The 22682-nt window shown below is 40.4% G+C and overlaps 1 protein-coding gene across 1 annotated transcript; it reads right to left on the bottom strand.

Moving 5' to 3' along the window:
* Nucleotides 1–1922: 1922 nt before the first annotated feature.
* Nucleotides 1923–22292, bottom strand: LOC134802367 (guanine nucleotide-binding protein-like 1). The gene is made up of 11 exons (XM_063774998.1): nt 21998–22292; nt 16625–16763; nt 16023–16170; nt 14797–14937; nt 7803–8010; nt 6884–7057; nt 6387–6589; nt 5384–5499; nt 4065–4199; nt 2946–3043; nt 1923–2240 (listed from the first exon to the last, which is right to left on the bottom strand). The coding sequence occupies exons 1-11, from the start codon at nt 22089–22091 to the stop codon at nt 2044–2046; spliced, it is 1653 nt and encodes a 550-aa protein (XP_063631068.1). The 5' UTR covers nt 22092–22292; the 3' UTR covers nt 1923–2043.
* Nucleotides 22293–22682: the final 390 nt, after the last annotated feature.

Raw genomic sequence — 22682 nt, 5'->3', positions numbered from 1 at the left:
GGGATCAAAGTGGCACTTTTCTGTTCTAGAACACATTTTTTGCATAACATTTTTTAGCTTAAATAATATTTCGAAACATAATAATTTCCTCATAGGTGATGCATGTGAAAAGCACAGTATGTGTCACATGGCAGCAAAATTATACGTTTCTATAGGGACCGTGCGCGTTGGAGGGCCTGCCATCTTGTGGCCTGAATCGGAAACATATGTCCACGTACCAATGAGTTTTTCCTAACTTATGTACGAAATATCATTTGATATTTATCACTAGTTTTTCGGTGAAGGAAAACATCGTGAGGAAACCTGCATACATCTGCGAAGAAATTCAAAGGTGTATGTGAAGTCCCCAATCCGCATTGGGCTAGCGTGGGGACTATAGCCCAAACCCTCTCGATCTTGAGAGGAGGCCTGTGCCCAGCAGTGGGACGTATATAGGCTAAATTATTATTATTTATGTGCACATGTACATTGCCAAAGCAAATGCTACCATCTAGCGTTTTCGTAGGTACGTTTCCTTGTGCATAGTAGGTTCTGCCATCTTGTGGGCTACACCGAAAGCATAAACGTCACATTTACGCCTCGCGCCAAAAATCTGACGAATCCTATGCCCCCTATAGTTCATGCACGCTCCCTTCTCACCTTGTGAGTTACCACTTGAATAATCATAGGTACCTTCATTACCTACATTACGCTCGATGCTGTTTTAAAGAATCCTTCACTTGGGATCATCGATTAATTACATCACACGTTTAGGGAGTGGGAGGGGGTCAAAAAAATGCGACGGATCGCTAGTCAATATATATGATGTAGATTTGGTTATTATGCATAGGAAAAAAAAAACTTTATTTAAATAAAATAGTTTATTCAATAATAAATACAGCAACCATAGCGCAGTCAGAATTGACTCAAATAGAATCCTTATCACTAGGACAAAAATAAGTGATTTTAATAAGACTAGTTAAAAACAACTTATATAACGTATTTTTTCATCACAAGGTACAGATGAAGTGGATAATTATTTTCCGTCGTATTTTCACGGAAACGTAATATACCATGTCAAGTAGCTGACGGTCTTTCCACCGCTATACAACCGGCTGACGATTTTTTTAATTTATAAAAGTATCTAAACTGTCATCTGACAAAGTATCAAATGATATTTGCTCCTGGCCAACTCCCGGCCCGCGGCCTATAAAGGGGCCCACTGATTAACAGTCCGCCGGACGGTATCGGCCTGTCACTTGTTCGGAACTGTCAAAACTTTGTTCTAACTGACAGGACGATACCGTCCGGCGGACTGTTAATGAGTGGGCCCCTTAAGACGTGTCTTGCTATTTCAGTCAGTCTCGGTACAAGCAGCAGCACTCCTAACTGTACATCCGTGGACCTATTACAGAAGGCGTAAGGTCCACCGATGTACAGTTAACATTGTGGGCGATGCTACAAGTACTGAGGTTGACTGAAGTACCATGACAAATACGAACGTTTCCGAGAAAGCACGATGGAAAACAATTATGCACTAGTTCGTTTTTTTAGCATTAGAAAAAGACTACGCGATCTTGACGTGTCTTTTAATTGAAAAAACGCTTTTTTTAAATCAGTAACTATTATACTTATGAAAGCAAAAACATATAAATAATCGTATATGATTCATAATAATTGTTACATATTTGCCGTGACTTATTTTTCAAAGGTGTTTTTCAATAAAAAGACACGTCAAGATTGTTTACCTTTTTTCTAATGCTAAAAAAACGAAATATAGGTACATCTGTATAAGATATTTTCCTATATAAAATACATAGCTGTCATGTTATAAGTAATAAGAACTATCTCATAATAAATGCAAAATTTAGTAGTAAAATACATGTACTAATTAAGTATATTGTTAATTGTCCTTAATAGTCGTTAAATTGAACAATTAGTAATCATAATAGCAGTTTATGTGACTGCTACATGGTTTATGAAACGAACGAAGTGAGTTTCATAAAAGGATCAGAGTATATCATTAAGTGTGATGATGACATAACATTGATATTAATTATATATCTAGTCGTGCCCTAAAGCGGCGAACTTATTAGCAACAGCGATGTCTTCCACCCCGCTGCTGTCGCTATCATCCGCGTCTGTCTGTGTGTCCGTCTCGTCCGAGCTCTCGCTTGTCGCGGGCTGCGGCTGCGCCGATTCCGATGTTAGTGCTTGGACCCATTTCACGTATTTCAGCTCGTCGGCGGTCTCGAACGATTCTGGAGATCAATTAAATAAATGTATTCAGAGTCACACGAACCCACAAATAAAAGCCGCTCCCATATAATCGAACTTACGATATCATTTTAAAACGGCATGCTTAAATTACATGAAGGCATGAACATTTACGTAATGGTAGAAGAGCCGACCGCAAAATTTCGAACCGACTTGATACTACGATGATGCGCAATGGTTTCCCATAAAAGTGATGCTAAGTCCGAATTTGATAGTCTGCCACGGCGGAACTTGCGAAAGTACGAAAAAGAAGGCCACTTCCGGTGTGACAAAAGGGGGGCTGATTTAACCCATCTGATACCGAAATAATAGTTATGGCAGCAGTTAGAAACTTATTGGTAGACGCAGAAAAGCGAAATCAGTCAGTATTTTTTTTGCCGGAAGTGCTTGGCAGACGCTCTCAAATGTGACCATATTTAACCCATCTGATACCACCATGAAACCAATTCCAGTCGGTAGGTATAAATCCTCATTTCAGCAATATAAGTCTGCCAAGGCTTTTCCTAACGAAACACCTTGACAGACGTGATTATCTTATCTGTGGTCGTGCACGCAAAAGGACGTCAAGTGGTGCCAACCCTAATAATTGCTCGGAGCAATGCTTAGCCGAACGGAGCCGAGTTTGCCCGAAAGGAGGAGTGTCTCCCCATTCCCCACTGGTATAGATAGGGAAATAGTGTATTGTATACCTTTATGAGCCGTGTAGCCGGGCGGGCGCAGCCACAGGCAGATCTTGCCGTCGAGCGCCATGCGCAGGAGGCTGTTCGCTGCTCGGTACGTGTCCAGTCTGAAAACAACAAGTCACAACCACACAGTAATTCACATGTGAGCGCAAAGTAATCAAATGCAAATTTTGAGTTGTTTTCTTATGTTTGCTGGTAGAATTGACTTTTAAATGATGATTTTGGATGATAAATATTTATTAACATTCATTTGAATTTGATTTGGTTTGACTTTGTTTCATATATTACATTTAATATTTGCTTCGGGTTGGTCTGGTGAAAAATATTGTGTTTCACTCGGGGGCAAATTTTGTTTAACCCTCGTGCTTTGAAACCCTCGCAACGCTCAAGATTCCATTTTTCGAACCACTCGCTACGCTCGTGGTTCAATTTTGGAATCTTTCGCTTGCTCGGGTATCAATATTAGCACGAGCGGTTAAACAACAACTTTGCCCCCGAGTGAAACAAATAACTATTTATTCTGATTTTAGTATTTGTTGTTATAGCGGCAACAGAAACACATCTGTGAGAATTTCAACTATCTAGGTATCGAGGTTCATGAGATACAGCCTGGTGACAGACAGACAGACAGATGGTCAGTGGAGTCTTAGTAGGTAATAGGGTCCCGTTTTACCCTTTGGGTACGGAACCCTAAAATAGTAGAATTTGAAAAAATGGCCGCCATCTTGAATATCTTCGCTTTTGTCCCGATCATAATGAAAACTGATGTATGGGGATCTGAAACGATTTTTTACACAAATCCAAAGTAAAAATTATAAAAAAACGGCAGCCATCTTGTATTTCCACATTTTTTATTCAATCGCGTCGAAAATTAGTTTTAGGCGAACCGCGAGTTCTCAGTTTGAGGTGAACTACTAGTTTATTTATTATTTTAATAAATATTTATTTTCCAAACTTCTATGAAATTATGACGTATAAAAACACTTGCACTGCGTGGGCTATCAAAATTGCTGCAGACTTATCTTGGTCTAACTCTTTGTTCCTGTGCGGTGTCGCCATTTACGCAAATAGCAAAGGCGTCGGTCCACTGTTACTTTTTACACTGTGAAAACGCTAAGGGCATACCTGGCAGCTTTAGCGGTGAGATAGCCCTTCTTCTTGGCCCACCCGTCGCAGATGTCTCTCGGAGACCACGTGTCATCGTTCTCTGGGTGGTCTATGCGGAGCAGCGATGGGAGGTCTAGCCTTTCGCCTAGATATCTGGGGACCATCGTAAAATACAACACATGATAAGTATTTGAGTGAATTTAGCAAACAATTTAGAGCATTAAGTCCGCATTTAATAAGATAAGTATTTCTTTTGTGCACTAAAAATTAAATAAATATTTTTGCGTTTGCAGCAAGATTGTAATAGTACATTACGATACACGTGCGAAAAGTAGGAAATTCGTTGCAACGAGTGGCTATAAATTAAAACACGACCGAAGGGAGTGTTTTAAATCGACACGAGTTGCGAATTGCCTTTTCGGACGTGTATTGTACGTTTTACTTTACATATGGCCCTTTAGATTTTTGACATAGGAACGTATTGTCCTTAATCCCGCCCTAGGGCGGTAAAGTAGCACCATATGTACTGTAATCAAATTAGCGCTGTTATAGTTCGTTTTCTTACTTAGTTAGAAAAAAGACTACCACCAAAGAGTACCATTAGGAAAAAGGTAAACAATCTTGACGAGTCTTTTTATTGAAAAACACTTTTGAAAAATAAGTCACGGCAAATATGTAACAATTATGAATCATATTATTTTTATTTTGCTTTCATAAGTAATAGTTACTGATTTTTTTAAAGCGTTTTTCAATTAAAGGACAAGTCAAGATCGCGTAGTCTTTTTGTAATGCTACATAAACGAACTATAGATATTTCAGATGATCATTATACAACCATTTAGTTAACTAAATGGTTGTATAATGATCTATGCGAGAGGCAGACCAAACCTTGGGCATGCTCTGCCATACTGGCTTCCACCGATGAACACCTGCCAGATGTTACTAACCTAATGGTGGTATAGGGTTCCCGCAACTGCGCGATGGGATACGCGCCTAAAGAATCTAATCAAGGGTATCTGAACGAAGGGAAGGCCTTCACAACCCTCCACCGACGAACAGCTGCCAGATTACTGTTACCTGATGGTGGTGTAGGGTTCCCGCAACTGCGCGATGGGATACGCGCCTAAAGAATCTAATCAAGGGTATCTGAACGAAGGGAAGGCCTTCACAACCCTCCACCGACGAACAGCTGCCAGATTACTGTTACCTGATGGTGGTGTAGGGTTCCCGCAACTGCGCGATGGGATACGCGCCTAAAGAATCTAATCAAGGGTATCTGAACGAAGGGAAGGCCTTCACAACCCTCCACCGACGAACAGCTGCCAGATTACTGTTACCTGATGGTGGTGTAGGGTTCCCGCAACTGCGCGATGGGATACGAGCCCATAAGTATCTGAACGGGCCGCGGCACCAGGGATGGAAAGACCAGACCGGGACAGTCGCACAGACGGACCTGGGGAAAGTTCAATTATTATTAGTAATTCAATATACATTACCTGTGGCGTAAGTTATGTGGTCTGAAAATGCTACGAGTCCCGGAGACCACCTTACGGCCCGTGATAGCGTTCATCAAGGAGGACTTTCCAACGTTGGAAAGATGGATGGATGGATGGATGGAAAGGTGGTTACATGGATGGAGATCAAAGATGGCGGCACTTTATTCAAACAGCTTGAGTATTGATCAAGTCTTACTCCCAATATTAAGAAGGTAATTCGCTTTTCATGCAGTGTGTAAGAAATATATCTCATATAAAGTTTCTGGAAATGCTTCGTGTGTCCCGGGGTCTTGGACACGGAGACCACCTTACGGCCCCTGACCGCCTTTATCAAGGATTTGCCTACGTTGGGCTATAGTTACCTACCTGTGGCGTCAGGACAATGGTCTGGAAATGCTTCGTGTGCCCCGGTGTCTTGGACACGGAGACCACCTTACACCCCATGACCGCCTTTATCAAGGATTTGCCTACGCTGGGCTATAGTTACCTGTGGCGTCAGGAATATGGTCTGGAAATGCTTCGTGTCCCGGGGTCTTGGACACGGAGACCACCTTACACCCCATGACCGCCTTTATCAAGGATTTGCCTACGCTGGGCTATAGTTACCTGTGGCGTCAGGAATATGGTCTGGAAATGCTTCGTGTCCCGGGGTCTTGGACACGGAGACCACCTTACACCCCATGACCGCCTTTATCAAGGATTTGCCTACGCTGGGCTATAGTTACCTGTGGCGTCAGGAATATGGTCTGGAAATGCTTCGTGTCCCGGGGTCTTGGACACGGAGACCACCTTACGGCCCATGACCGCCTTTATCAAGGATTTGCCTACGTTGGGCTATAGTTACCTGTGGCGTCAGGAATATGGTCTGGAAATGCTTCGTGTGCCCCGGTGTCTTGGACACGGAGACCACCTTACGGCCCATGATAGCGTTCATGAGGGACGATTTGCCCACGTTCGGCTGCCCGACGCAGCCGATGGTTAGGATTCCGCTTTTGTACTTCTCGTGCTTGTAGTATGACGTGTCAGCTTCTTGGAGGATTGTTTCGCCTGTGGACAATGAGTGGTAGAATAAATTAATATAATAATAATTTCAACTTCTATTTTTCACTACATGAGACAGACATAATAAGAATGCATCACCGATTTCGGCATGGTTGTTATTAAGCCATGACGCACATATGTCGTTATTGCTATAAAACTCGTGACGCATACGTGTCGTGATTGGCGTCTGGCTGTAATCTCACCTACTTCGGCCTTGTCATTGCAGAGCCATGACGCACATGTGTCGTTATTGGCATCAAACTCCTGACGCATACGTGTTGTGATCGGCATTAGACTTACCTACTTCGGCCTGGTCGTCATAATCGAACTCCACATCAGTCTCCTCGCGTATCTTCTTCTCCCAAGAGCTGAGGTCCACATCGGAGCCGACCAGCTCCTTGCACGCCTCCAGGAGTTTGGTGGCGCCTTCAGCGCACATCCGTTGGCGGCCGCGCCTTCGACGCACTTGGAGGCCTGAAAACAAATCCATACTAATCCCTACTAATATTATAAATGCAAAAGTGTGTCTGTCTGTCTGTTACCTCCTCACGCTTAAGCCGCTGAACCGATTTAGTTGAAATTTGGTATAGCGATAGTTTGAGTCCCGGGGAAGGACATAGGATAGTTTTTATGTCGGAAATCCCTGAAGAGAGTGCAAAGGGGGGTGGAATTGAAAGAGTTAATGAATTGCCTAATAATTGAAGTAAGCAATGCGCGAATTGAATGATTGCTATTAGCACTATCGAGGCGCTATACCTACTTAAGCTGCTGTTACTAATTCCACGCAGACGAAGTCGCGGGCAAAAGCTAGTTGTAAAATAAGTTTAAGTGACTCTTAACACTATCAGTGTCATGAGCTTCATTTGGAGTCCCTTTGTTTGACTATGATATGATAATACATTATGACTTAAAAATTTTTGGGAAACAACAGGGACCGTGCGCGTTGGAGGGTCTGCCATCTTGTGTCCTGAATCGGAAACATTTGTGCACATGTGCATTGCCAAAGCAAGTGCTACCATCTACCGTTCTCGTCGGTACGTTTCCTTGTGCATAGTAGGTTCTGCCATCTTGTGGGCTACATCGGAACCATAAACGACACATTTACGCCTCGCGCCAAAAATGCTGTCGGCTCCTATGCTGCCCCCTATAGTTCATGCACGGGGCCTATTACCAAATGAACCCACCTATCGGGTTCTTGACAGTGAATGTGTCAACTTACCCGCCTTATCACTAGTGGCCCCGTTCAAATTGTACCCCGGACACGAAGTGAAGTACACAACCCGGAGACCGGGGCACGTTTCAGTGAGGTACTTCTTCCAGGCGACCACCGCAGCCGCTGGCACTAAGTCCACCTTGTTGAGGACCAGGATCATGTCCTTCTGCTGATCCATCACGTGTTTGTAGAGGGAGGGGGGGAACATCATGCCCTGGAGGGGAAATATGAATGAATGAATTTATTACAGACAACATTAGGTACACATAATATGTGGTATTATCTATGAAAAGGGACCTTATTGTCGATGGCGCTTACGACACTAACATCGATGAGCACTAAACGTAGTAGTTTAAAATTGGTGATTCTGGCCCATTTTAGTTATTTTGATTTCCAATTTAGCAATTAAGTTTCTTTGATTACCACCACCATATTTACAGACTTTTACAAGGATTTCATGCATTATTTTCTAGTATGTATAAGTCCTTGAACTACGTTATTGCTTGTCAGAAACACGACGGCTCATTATTTTCTCGATAGAATCTTAAGTTGAAAACATGCCTAACACTGTCTTTATTTCCTTATGTTAGAAGTACTAGGACGATAATGTATATGAAACTTACTTCAGTCGATAGCTTTTAAGTAAATCTTCATTATTGCTTGTCCTTTTATCGATACGTTAATTTTTTCATTCATCATTTGATGAATTCAACATTTTGCCTACTAAATTACACCCTACGCGGCAATACCAAGGTATTCCTCACGCCAGTACGCCCGTGACCACTGTCAGCGTCGGACCTGTGCTAGTTTAGCGGACGTTTCATAAAATGGGTAATCACAGTATAAATATGCAAATATGTTATACACACAATGTTTTTCAACATACTTACGAAGAAAAGGAAAATAATTCTTAAATACGGTGACATTTCAGACATTCGTCCGTCATATTGTCATTTTATAACAAGTTGGGCAGCAAAGGCACACACCCATCTAACCAATCCGGAATTCAGTCACGATTGATAAATTGTGTAAACATATTTTAAAAGGCTATAAAATTAATCAAATTGAATAATTTAGACTGGTCACATTTTTGTAAAAATCGATTTCTACTGGCAAAACATATTACTTTTTGGCAACCGGGTTTTTTAACCTAATTAGACCCCGCTGAATCCGAATTTGCCGGTTGCTTGATCGAATTCTTGACTGGAAGTGAGATATGTGATATTAAAGGTCCCTTTTTTTAGTTTTTCGTAAATAACTCGTAAACGGTGGCCAATATAAAAAAAATGAACTAATAATCTACACAAAATTTTCAATAAAAAAGATTCAGTACATTTTTAGCAGGGATCAATATTTAAAAAGATAATAAAGAGGGAAAGTTAATTATAATAAATTCTAAGGTTCCTTGTTTTTATTTTTTCGTTAATAATTTGAAAAGTATGACTCATAGCAAAAACAAATCTTACACATAAATCATCATCATCATCATCATCTCAGCCATAAGACGTCCACTGCTGAACATAGGCCTCCCCCTTGGACCTCCATACGTGCCGGTTGGAAGCGACCCGCATCCAGCGTCTTCCGGCGACCTTAACAAGATCGTCTGTCCATCTTGTGGGTGGACGTCCTACGCTGCGCTTGCTAGTCCGTGGTCTCTACTCGAGCACATTTCGACCCCATCGGCCATCTTCTCTGCGTGCAATGTGGCCTGCCCATTGCCACTTCAGCTTGCTAATCCGGTGGGCTATGTCGGTGACTTTAGTTCGTCTACGGATCTCTTCATTTCTGATTCGATCACGTAGAGAAACTCCGAGCATAGCCCTCTCCATAGCTCGTTGAGCGACTTTGAGTTTTGAGATGAGGCCGGTAGTGAAAGACCACGTTTCGGAGCCGTAAGTCATCACTGGTAACACACATTGATTAAAGACTTTCGTCTTGAGGCACTGAGGTATGTCGGACGAAAAGACATTACGTAGTTTCCCGAACGCTGCCCAACCGAGTTGGATTCGGCGGTTGACCTCTTTCTCGAAGTTGGACCTACCTAATTGGACTACTTGTCCTAGGTAGATGTACGAGTCAAAAACTTCGAGTACCGAGTTCCCAACAGAGACTGGGATGGGCACAACATTGGCATTTGACATAAGTTTCGTCTTGTCCATGTTCATTTTCAAGCCCACCCGATGTGAAACTCGGTTGAGGTCATCGAGCATCATGCTGAGTTCCTCCATCGACTTTGCCATGACTACGATATCGTCGGCAAACCGAAGGTGAGTGATGTATTCGCCGTTGATGTTGATGCCAAGTCCTTCCCATTCCAGGAGCTTGAAGGCGTCTTCCATTACGGCAGTAAACAGTTTCGGAGAGATAACGTCTCCCTGCCTTACGCCTCTTTGCAATGGAATCGCCCTCGTGCTCTGCTCCTGTACTCGGACCGACATGGTGGCGTTACTATACAAACACTTCAACACTTCGATGTACCGATAGTCAATATGGCATCGCTGAAGAGACAAGCACCGCCCATGTTTCCACCGGATCGAAGGCTTTCTCATAGTCCACAAACGCTAAGCATAATGGCAAGTTATACTCTTCGGTCTTCTGTATAACTTGCAGCAGCGTATGGATGTGGTCTATGGTACTATAGCCTTTTCGGAAACCGGCTTGTTCGGGAGGCTGGAAGTCATCAAGTCTGTGTTCGAGACGGTTCGTGATGACCCTTGAAAACAGCTTATAGACATGGCTCAGAAGCGTGATGGGTCTGTAGTTCTTCAATAGGTTGTTATCACGTTTTTTGAAGAACAACACCACCTCGCCTCTATTCCATGTTTCAGGCGTTATGCCCTCGGACAAGGCGGAATTAAAGAGCTTCTGGAGGACTTTAAGTACCGGTGTTCCACCCGCTCTCAGAAGCTCTGAAGTGATTTCGTCTTTGCCCGGCGCCTTGTTGTTCTTAAGCTGCTTCAGGGCCATCCTAATCTCGTACAGACTGATGTCCGGGATATCTTCGGTATAATGTCGGGACAGCTTGGCTCTTGGACCTCCTACCAAGCTGTCAACGGGCTTTGCGATCGAAGTGTATAACTGTCCATAGAACCTCTCGATCTCACCTAAAACCTCCGCTTTGCTCGACGCTATGCTGCCATCTTCCCGTTTCAGCTTTGTCAGCTGGCTTTGCCCAATAGACCCTTGCTTTGCTTGCGTTGCTTTGTCCTTTGCGAACACTTTGGAGCCTTGGTTTCGCTCAATAGTCTCTTTAATACGGTTAGTATTAAAGAGACGCAGATCATGTCGCAAGGACTTAGATATACGTCTATTGAGCTGCCTATATGACTCCGCGTCATCGGGAGACTGCAACTGTAGCGAGCGTCGTTCAGCCATGAGGTTTAAGGTTTGCTCGGTCAATTTCTGAGGTCTATCTTTACGGCGGGGTCTAAAAAACTTAGACCCTACTGTGTGGATAGTTTCCACTAGCCCGTCGTTGATTTCGTCCACTGAAGCCAAGTTCTCTAGGCAAGCAAAGCGGTTAGAGAGCTCGAGTTGAAAGCTTTCGGGGTTTTGAACATGGGCTCGAGTAGGTCGGAGCGTAGACTTCATCAGGCTGGACCTTTCAAGTTTAATATTGATATTCAGTGTGCCTCTTACGATTCGGTGATCACTACCGGTCTTTACCCTGTTGATCACAGATAAATAATAAACATAAAATTTCCTACAAGAAACATGTAGAACACTTTTCGCTAGGATCAATATTTAAAAAGACAAAGCAGCCGGTAAGTTAATTACAATCAATTTTAAAGTCCCTTTTTAGTTTTTTGTAAATAACTCGTAAACGGTGTCCCATAGCAAAATAGGTTTTATGAATAAATAATCTACATAAAATTTCCTGCAAAAAACATCTGAACACTTTTCTCTAGGATCAATATTTAAAACGATATTAAAGGAAGAAAGTTCATTACAATCAATTCACATGTCACTTTTTTTAGTTTTTAGGGTCCCGTACCTCAAAAGGAAAAAACGGAACCCTTATAGGATCACTCGTGCGACTGTCTGTCTGTCTGTCCGTCTGTCACAGCCCATTTTCTTCAAAAGTACTGGACCAATTAAGTTGAAATTTGGTACACACATGTAAATTCGTGACCCAAAGACGGACATCTTACGTAAACAAATGAATTTTAAACATGGAGGCCACTTTTTAGCCAAGGGGGGTTAGTTAACATTAAGATCCTATTTTGCTATGGGCCACCGTTTACGAGTCATTTACGAAAAACTTAAAATAGGGACCTGGAAATTGATTATAATTAACTTACCCCCTTTAATACCTCATTAAATATTGATCGTAGCGAAAAAGTGTACAAAACCTTTTTTGTGGACAATTTTATGTTCAATATTTACGTATAATATTTTTTACAACTGCCCCCGTTGCAACCGTTTACGAGTTATTTACGAAAAAAAAGCGACCTGTGAACTGAATGTGATTAACTTTCTTCCTTTAATATCGTTTTAAATATGGATCCTAGAGAAAAGTGTTCAGATGTTTTTTGCAGAAAATTTTATGGAGATTATTTATTCATAAAAACCTATTGTGCTATGGGACACCGTTTACGAGTTATTTACAAAAAACTAAAAAGGGACTTTAAAATTGATTATAATTGACTTACCGGATGCTTTGTCTTTTTTAAATATTGATCCTAGCGAAAAGTGTTCTACATGTTTCTTGTAGGAAATTTTATGTTTATTATTTGTGTAAAAGTTGTTTTTGCTATGAGTCATACTTTTCAAATTATTAACGAAAAAATAAAAACAAGGAACCTTAGAATTTATTATAATTAACTTTCCCTCTTTATTATCTTTTTAAATATTGATCCCTGCTAAAAATGTACTAAATCTTTTTTTATTGAAAATGTTGTGTCGATTATTAACGTTTAACATTTTTTTTATGTTGGCCACCGTTTACGAGTTATTTACGAAAAACTAAAAAAAGAGACCTTCAAAAATTGATTATAATTAACTTTCCCGCCTTAATATCTCTTTGAATATTGATCCTAGCGAACAATTGTACGGAATCTTTCTTGTAGGCAATTTTATGCAGATTACTTATGTTTAAGAAAATTTTTGCTATGCGCCACCGTTTAAGAGTTATTTACGAAAAACTAAAAAAAAGGGACCTTTAATATCAACTATCTCACTTCCAGTCAAGAATTCGATCAATCAACCGACAATTTCGGATTCAGCGGGGTCTAATTAGGTTAAAAAACCCGGTTGCCCGGTTAATATGTTTTGCCAGTCGAAATCGATTTTTACAAAAACATGATCAGTCAAGTATACACTCATATTGTATACATATAATTAATAATTATTTAGGTACACTCACCGACCTCACCGTCTTACCTACCATTTTTAGGGTTCCCTACCCAAAGGGTAAAACGGAACCCTATTAGTAAGACTCCGCTGTCCGTCCGTTCGTCCGTCCGTCTGTCAGCTGGCTGTATCTCACGAACCGTGATAGCTAGACAGTTGAAATTTTCACAGATGATGTATTTCTGTTGCCGCTATAACAACAAATACTAAAAAGTACGGAACCCTCGGTGGGCTCAGTGGGCGAGTCCGACTCGCGTTGTCCGGTTTTTAATTTCATTAAGTACTCATCAAAATTCGAATTTACTAATAAATCTTTTTCAATATTAATTGCCGAACTAAAAATCCCGGAACTGACGATTCAGAATACCGATGTCGTCAGAATAAGGACGTAGACGTGCTGCGCGGGAATGGTGCGGTGCGCCGCGCGGGGCGCCCGCCTGCCCTCTTCTACCACTCGTCTGCTTCACCCCCTTGAAAACGTAAAACTCGAGTATAAGAGCGCCTTAAATATTCTATACACTTTTTCGCTAGGATCAATCTTCTTCTCCTTCAACCTAGCGTTTTAGCTAAGCGTCCGGTCTTCAGCATCCTCTGGTGTGAGTAGATTTTAAGTAGATTACTTATGTATCAGAACATTTTTTGGTACAGGCCACCGTTTACGAGTTATTTACAAAAAATATTAACAATTGATCATATTTAACTTTTTACCTTAAATATTTTTTTAAATACTGATCCTAGCGAAAAAGTGTATAGAATATTTAATGTAGACAATTTTACGCAGATTACTTATGTATCAGAACATTTTTGCTACAGGTCACCGTTTACGAGTTATTTATAAAAAACTACAAAGGGACCTTTAAACCCGATGACTGATAAGTTCATCAGCGTCACATAACATAAATTGACCTCCGCATTGGATAGACAGCAACATTGAATGTTCCAGTAATCAAAGAAACTTAATTGCTAAATTGGAAATCAAAATAACTAAACTGGGCCAGAATCCCCAATTTTAAACTACTACGTTTTGTGCTCATCGATGTTAGTGTCGTAAGCGCCATCGACAATAAGGTCCCTTTTCATAGATAATACCACATATGTCATTGTTAAATAATTAATTCAAATATCATCATCTTATTCGCGTTATCCCGGCATTTTGCCTCGGCCTGGGGTCCGCTTGGCAACTAATCCCGAGAATTGGCGTAGGCACTAGTTTTTACGAAAGCGACTGCCATCTGACCTTCCAACCCAGAGGGGAAACTAGGTTGAGTAACTAACTACACTCACCGCGAACCGAACGTCAACTATGAGTCGAAGTATATCGCACATCTCGAACACCCTCCACAGCTGCCTTCAGGTCTCCAGGTTGAGTAACTAAATAACTACACTCACCGCGAACCAAACGTCTACTATGAGTAGAAGTATATCGCACATCTCGAGCACCCTCCAGACCTGTCTCCAGGTTGAGTAACTAACTACACTCACAGCTAACTAACTACACTCACCGCGAAACGAACGTCAACTATGAGCAGAAGTATATCGCACATCTCGAGCACCCTCCACAGCTGTCTCCAGGTCTCCAGGTTGAGTAACTAACTAACTACACTCACATCTAACTAACTACAGCTCGAAGCTAACTAACTACACTCACCGCGAACCGAACGTCAACTATGAGCAGAAGTATGTCGCACATCTCCAGCACTCTCCACAGCTGTCTCCAGGTCTCCAGGTTGAGCTCGAAGTACGACATCTGCTTCCAGTACTCGGTGGCTTGGAGACTGTTTATATACTCCTGAAAGAATGACAAAAAAAAAACTCCGTGAAACGGATTGAACTGATTTTATTTATTTTATAGAAGCAAACAAGACTGGCCGCTAAAAATACTTCAGTCTTTTAAGTCCCGAGTTGAGTCCTATATTGAATCTTTTTAAGCACAAGTGAAAAAGACTCAAGCCTCTTAATAAAGTCTCCATCAATAATTTTGTATATTTTATAATTTTTATCTACATGCTAGAGTTAGACCAAGAAAAGTCTGCAGCGCTTTTGATAGCCCACGCAGTGCAAGTGTTATTTATACGTCATAATTTCATAGAAGTTTGACGTTTAAAATAACACTTGCACTGTGTGGACTATCAGAAGTGCTGCAGACTTTTCTTGGTCTAACTCTAGTAGCAGTAAAAGGAAATGAGCCCATAAATTTGAATTAAAAAAGTGAGTCGAGTCTTAAAGTAGAAGACTCAAGAACTCGAGTCTAAACTAGTGAGTCTTAAGAGCAACTCAAAAGGACTCGAGCCTCTGAATAAAGACTCTCAACTATTTTATAGGTATTTCCTAAATAACAGTAAATAAATTAAGCGTTATTGTATGATTTGTGGACGTAAACCACAAATTTTACATAATAACAATGCATTTCAAAATTGTAAATCAAGAGTTTTCTGAAAAGGACTTGAGTCTCTACAAAAGACTCGGGTCTGTAACAAGTTGAAAAGAACTCGAGTTTAAAGAGTCTGAAAAACTGAGTCGAGTCTTGAAGCAGAGGACTCAAAAGACTCTAGTCCCTAACCAACAATAGCCCAGATACATTGTCAGTTTTATTCCTTTATTTGTTCAAGGTAATAAGTCTCACCGTAAAATATAGTTTGTCAAAGGACTGTCTTATTTCAAACATAGACAGAGAGAATCATACTATCTTTGTCTTACACTAGGACCAGCACCCAAAAAAAAAGAAAAGTATAGTTTTTTTGTTCTTGTTTACTGACAATTTGGTTTGACCAACTATACTTATATTTACAACTGTCCTTTTTCGCCAATAAGAGTAAAATTTACAAAATGGCGGAACCGTCACAGAACATCAGAGCACTTAGTTAAAGCAAATACCGTAAAATATTTATGCTCCTGAGCGTCCAGCTGTGCAGGAGACATGCTGAAGTCCCACGGAGGCCGCTTGGGGAAGGCCAGGTCCTCAGGGAAGAAGACATGGGGGTCCACTTCCAGCTCCGACTCCGGGACGGGGTTCAGGGCTTTCCTGATGCAATAAGACGGCTTGTTAATACATTTATATGATACTAGGTTCTGCCTGCGACTTCATCTGCGTGGAATAATGATGATTATTGTCAAAAACCGGCCAAGTGCGAGTCGGACTCGCGCACGAAGGGTTCTGTACCATTACGCAAAAAAACGGCAAAAAAAGTTTGTTGTATGGGAGCCCCACTTAAATATTTATTTTATTCTGTTTTTAGTATTTGTTGATATAGCGGCAACAGAAATACATCATCTGTAAAAATTTCATATGCCTAGCTATCACGGTTCATGAGATACAGCCTGGTGACAGACAGACGGACAGCGGAGTCTTAGTAATAGGGTCCCGTTTTCGGCTCAACTGGCTTAAGCAGCCATTTGAGGGTAGATTTTGTAAACTTTTATTTAAATACCTAAAGATACAGAATATAGTTTCCTACCCCTGGCTAGACCGTACTTACAAAGCATCCTCCTTCTTCATCTTGAGCTCCGCATCACTCTCCCTGAAGAACTTGAGAGCATATCTGTTGCAGTTCCTGCCGCCCCTCGACGGCTGGTAGTTCACAGACATCACATCCTGGCCGGACTCTCCTGATGTGGCTGGAGGAGAGAAAAAAGTTGCAAAGGGATTCATCAGAAAACTTAATATTACGTAGCAACAGGCAGTCTTATTGCTAAGAAGTGATCGGACAATAAACTGTTTAGACAACAATGGTTTCAATCACTTGAATTTTTTTGTCGCTATTGGCGACATGTTTCGGGCTTGTCTGGGGTCCTTCTTCAGGCTTGAGTGCTTGCAGTGGCTGCACTTTGTGCACTCAACCGTTGTCGTCTAAAGAGTTTAAAATATGTCTCACGAAAGTTTAATTTCGATGATCTGACAATGTTTCATCCAATACAGCTTGTAATGTAACATATACTTTTGGTTGAGTGACCTGCTCTATAGCTATAGATATTTAACTTTTGTAAAGCTAGCACTTTTTTATCCACTGCGCATTGTTTGGTTTTGCTATCTTGTCCTATATGTGATAAATAGTGTAAATGTTTCTACTGTCCTTAGCTAGATACAAATACAGCGGTGGCAGAATAACAGCGTCCGTTGCTGTAAGTCTTTAGGGCCGCTGTGCCCCGAAGCCTTTTGGCACAGACATAAGCTGAGCCACTTTCCATTTCAATTAGTTTGTAAGCATTATCGTGTACTTTTATTATGTACCTATGTTCAAACTTCTTGAATAAACGTCTTTTATTATTATTTATTAATATTAATATTTATTTATTTATTTATTTATAGCCTTATTTCAAAAAAGGTACATTTTTTTATACTATACCTACAGTTTTCCTTATCTACATTCTACGGTAACCGCTTCTGTGTGCCTTTGGGCAAAGGCCTCCCCCAATCTTCTCCACTCTTCCTTATTATGAACTAATCTGGTCCACGTTTTTGTTTTTAATAATATTAATAAATGTAATGTAAATATTTGTTTCTGAGTTATGGATGTATAATCTATGTATCCAAGATGTATTTATCTACATAACTATGTAAGTATATAGTCACCTAGTACCCATAATACAAGCTTTGCTTAGTTTGGGGCTAGGTCAATCTGTATAAGAGTGGCCCCAAATCCTTATATATAAACGCGAGCGGCTTTGACGGTAGAAACAAATTAAATTATGCTCAATCGAAAGAGCTTGAAAAAATATCATTTTTGAATCGAGAACATGTATCCGCAAAATTCGTATTGTCGCGTATTTTGCATTTAAAAGTGAAAAAATTTCGACTATCAATGCTAAAGGCTCAATTTGTTGGTTGAGATTTGACAGCTATGGATGCGTTCAGAATTCAGTTCAGAATATGTTGCATGTTAGTTAGCTGGATTGTAACCGCGAACACCGAAGTTCGCAAATTATCTCTGTCATTCTTTCTAATTACGCCTAAAAAGGCATCGACGGGATGATCAAATCGACCGAAAAGAAATTGGCGTCAATCTCATCTTGCACCCATCCCATTTATTGTGACATTGAAGCGCTCTAAAGAGGAGTTTGAGTTTCCGAACGGTCTTCTGTCACGTCAACGTCATTACATTGTGTTGAATAATTGAGTGTTGAAATGTTGAAATCTAAACTAAATAAAATCAGTTAGGCCTGAAATCACCCTGAAATGTGTAGTTTGAAGTGTAAAAATTGTATAAATAACGATAAACAGTGATTTACATTACGTTTTGTACTTACCAGCCTTTGTAGAAACCGAAGTTACAAGTTTAACGGATGTTAAAATTTGGATTTAACCTGGGCGAGTAAGTATGTATTTGTTTTATTATTTTGTTAGTTTATAAGACAATAGTTCTCATTGTATTGCATATGTGAGACACATTAGCATTACATGTTACAAAGTTCATAACTTATAGCGTCGTGAGCAACGTCCAATTTCTCTTTACTTAACGTATGAGATAGTTTACACCTACATACATTACCTTATAATCAGTATTATGTATGTAGTGTCAACACTTTAAATATATTTGACAAATAAATAAAAATAAATATTATAGGGACATTCTTACACAAATCTCAGTCTCTTTGGAAGTACCTACTTAAATACATAGAAATATCCATGACTCGGGAACAAATATCTGGGCTCATCATACAATTAAATGCACTTACCATGATTCAAACCCAAGACCATTGGCTTCATAGGCAAGGTCACCATGCACTAGGCCAGACCGGACAAACATTTTATATTGAATATGTCTACTAAGTTGTATTTAATTTCAGAAAGGCTTCAAACATGGCACTGCTAGCCACCTGGACGGAAAGCAACCTTGAAGGAGTTTGCATGACAAACTAATAAGTGAGCGAGATGAAAGTGAAGTGAGAAGAAGTCACAAAAGTAATTCAAAGAAAGTCTCGAGTTAAAGAACCGGCTGACTCCACTCTGATTATATGGACAGTGTAAAACAGTGTGAACAACTACAGTGTATGGTGGACATATTTGATATGTGTGCTTTAGACTAGCTTCAAAGAATCAAACTTGAGGCGTATCAGTGAATCGGAAAGTGAATTGAATGAAGCTAATTTATTAATAAGTGATCTCCGGAGACAATGTAAGTTGAATATAAGGTTAAAAGATAATAAGATATATACATAGATAGTATATATAATAAGATATATTTTATGCTTATTCAAATAAAAGTGTAAATAACAACTTCAGAGTTTGACTTTAATAAATAGTCAGGTGACAACTAAAACAATATACTGCTAAAATTTCAGAGTCATAGTGAAGCTTAGTACATAGTAAACAAGGTTGATTTTTAGAGTTCTGTACACAAAAGGTAAATACGGGACCCCCCGGGAGACGGGACGGGGAGGGCAATGGGACGGGACTAAGACTTCACTGTCCTATTAACACAAAACAAATTATTTTCAGAAAATATTTAATTTAGGCTCAGGGATGGCCAGGGGGCACCATAAGCCTTCAGTAAGTAGTGCATATACTTGGAAAAATTCGACCTATGCCGCTGGGGCCCGGTGGCCGAATGGCACAGGCACCTGCTGCTATAGCAGGGGATGCTGGTTCGTTTCCAGCCTGGGGCACTGGAGGCCATGATCACTTTTTAGGGTTCCATACCCAAAGGGTAATAACGGGACCCTATTACTAAGGCTCCGCTGTCCATCTGTCCATCCGTCTGTCTGTCACCATGATCTCATGAACCGTGATAACTAGACAGTAGAAATTTTCACAAATGATGTATTTATGTTGCCGCTATAACAACAAATACTAAAAACAAAATTAAATAAATATTTAACCGGGGCCAATGCTAGACTGGATATGACAAATGAAATGAGTAAGTTTTTATTCATATGTTTTAAAATGCCATGTTGGTGGCAAACAAGCATACAAGGCTGTTAGTGCCGATGGTAAGTGGGACTTTAGACTAGATCTCTGCATCTCCAAGGGACTTACATTGCTGACGGGTTACAAATCTATACACTCTTATTAGGGTTCCATACCCGAAGGGTAAAAACGGGACCCTATTACTAAGACTCCTCTGTCCGTCTGTATGTCATCAGGTTGTATCTCATGAAACGTGATAGCTAGACGGTTGAAATTGCCACAGATATTGTATTTCTGTTGCCGCTATAACAACAAATACTAAAAACAGAATAAAATAAATAAAGTGGGGCTCTCATGCAGTAAACGTGATTTTTTTGCCGTTTTGTGCGTAATGGTACGGAACCTTGCGTGCGCGAGTCCGACTCGCACTTGGCCGGTTTTTCTTAATAGGTATATGACATTTATTCAGTTTACTTCACTGTCCGTCTGTCTGTCTGTCACCAGGCTGTATCCCATGAACCGTGATAGGTAGCTAGGCAGTTGAAATTTTCACAGATGATGTATTTCTGTTGCCGCTATAAGAACAAATACTAAAAAGTATGGAACCCTTCGTGCGCGAGTCCGACTCGCACTTAGCCGGTTTTCTTAGTATATGACATTTAAGGCTCCGTCACACAGGCGCGTTTTGCGGGCGGCGCATGAGCGGGGCGCGCCGCTTTTTCATATAAAACGCTCACGCCCCGCCTGGAAAACGCGCCTGTGTGACGGAACCTTTATTTCAGTTTACTCCACTGTCCATCTGTCTGTCTGTCTGTCACCAGGCTGTATCTTATGAACCGTGATAGCTAGACTGTTGAAATTTTCACAGATGATGTATTTCTGTTGCCGTATACTAAAAAGTACGGAACCCTCCTCGGTGGGCGAGTCCGACTCGCACTTATCCAGTTTTTGTTTATTTTTTTTTGTAATCGAATTTAATATTTAACGGACAGGCTTTAATATTAAAGAATGAAATCGTAGTCATAATTTCCATATGTACTTTTATTTTAGTGCCATGAAGGGTAGGTACAAAAGGGTTCCCTCTTTTGAGATTGGAAAGTGGGTTAGGTTATAAATGCGGCTTTTACAGAACCGATCTGCGATCAGAACAGTGGGTCAGGTTAGAGCTGTAATCCTTATAGAACCAAACTGCAACCAGAAGTGGGTTAGGTTAGGTTAGAACTGCGACCCTTACAGAACCGAACTGAGGGGCTACCGCGAAAACCGAAATTCGCAAATTGCGGGGATCTTACTCTTTTACTCCAATGAAGGCGTAATTAGAGTGACAGAGAAAAATGCCCGCAATTGACGATTTTCGATATTGGCGGTAGCCCCCCTGTTACCAGAAAAGTGGGTTAGGTTAGGTTTTTTAATTACATATTTGTTTTTAGATATATCGAAATAGTAAGTTTTTAGAGTTATAACTGTATGTTACGGATTTAAAGTTTTCTGAGATGAGATAGGTATGTAACCGCCATGATGAAGGTTTGAAGTCTAAAAGTAAATAATTACTCAATTCAAAATGAGTATCTATTATTATTATTTATTTTACCCGAGCGAAGCCGGGTTTTCATCTAGTATTTATTTATTTGTAAAAGAACTACATACAAAAGTAGCTGAATTTGTAAATGTTATCTATGTATCCAAGAATGAATTTATATTCATAAGTATATTTATCGCCGCCTAGTACATTCGACGACTCTACTCTTTCCAAACAGACTCTACCCATACTACAAGCATTGCTTAGTTTGGGGCTAGGTCAATCTGGGTAAGATTGGCCCCAAACATTTATTTATTTATAAAAGAACAGATGGCTCCACACATAAACAAGCTCCACGCATTGCCACACCACCACCTCGTCACCACCGAGCTACTTCGCGCGGCAATTTCCTCGCGAGGCGGCTCGTAATGGACCCGCCTAATTACGTACAAAAGTAGCTACATTTCTAAATGGGAATCTACTTACTGGAGAGTAATAGCGTTTTATTCTGTTTCTTAGACTGCAGTTGCTGCTTCTTCGCTTTGCCGCTGAACGGCGTCTTCCGACGCGCCTGAGGCATCTCGAAACTTCCTCTGAAAATACGCCAAATTACTTTTCTTAACCTTGAAACAAGCCGGACTGGGCAATGAAATGCCTGTGTGCCCGGTATTAGCGTGTCTGGATGGCTAATTTACAGTTAACACGCGAAAGATAAGTATAAAAAGTATAGTAAATTATGTTAATACACCGCGTGGGATTTGGCGGTTAAACGAATAGATGATGATGTTTAAGACTATAATATAGGATATAAAAGAATCAAGAAGTTGATTTAAAAGAAAACACATTGTACTCACTCTAAGTAATTAATTTGTACAGTTATTAGCTCAATGCGGCGAATTCTCGAAGTATATGGAAAGGGATAAACGTCAAAAATTTGACAACACAACTGTCATGTTTTTCATAACATTTGTTTGAGCTACATGTATAAACGCTGATTTTTGTTATCAGAAAAACGTAAATTGCGAAAAACGCTTTAAAGATGTCAAACTTTAAATATTAAGTCATTTATAGGGCCAATATTGCTAAATATATATTAAACAAAATATAAAAAACCCTTTTTGATTAAGTAAATAAATTATAAAAAATACTCAGTGCTACATACATATATACA

The sequence above is a fragment of the Cydia splendana genome, chromosome 24 (genome assembly GCF_910591565.1).
Source record: "Cydia splendana chromosome 24, ilCydSple1.2, whole genome shotgun sequence".
NCBI classification, from domain to species: domain Eukaryota; kingdom Metazoa; phylum Arthropoda; class Insecta; order Lepidoptera; family Tortricidae; genus Cydia; species Cydia splendana.
Note: the sequence above shows the minus strand (reverse complement) of the source record. Positions and strands in the feature narration are given on the sequence as shown.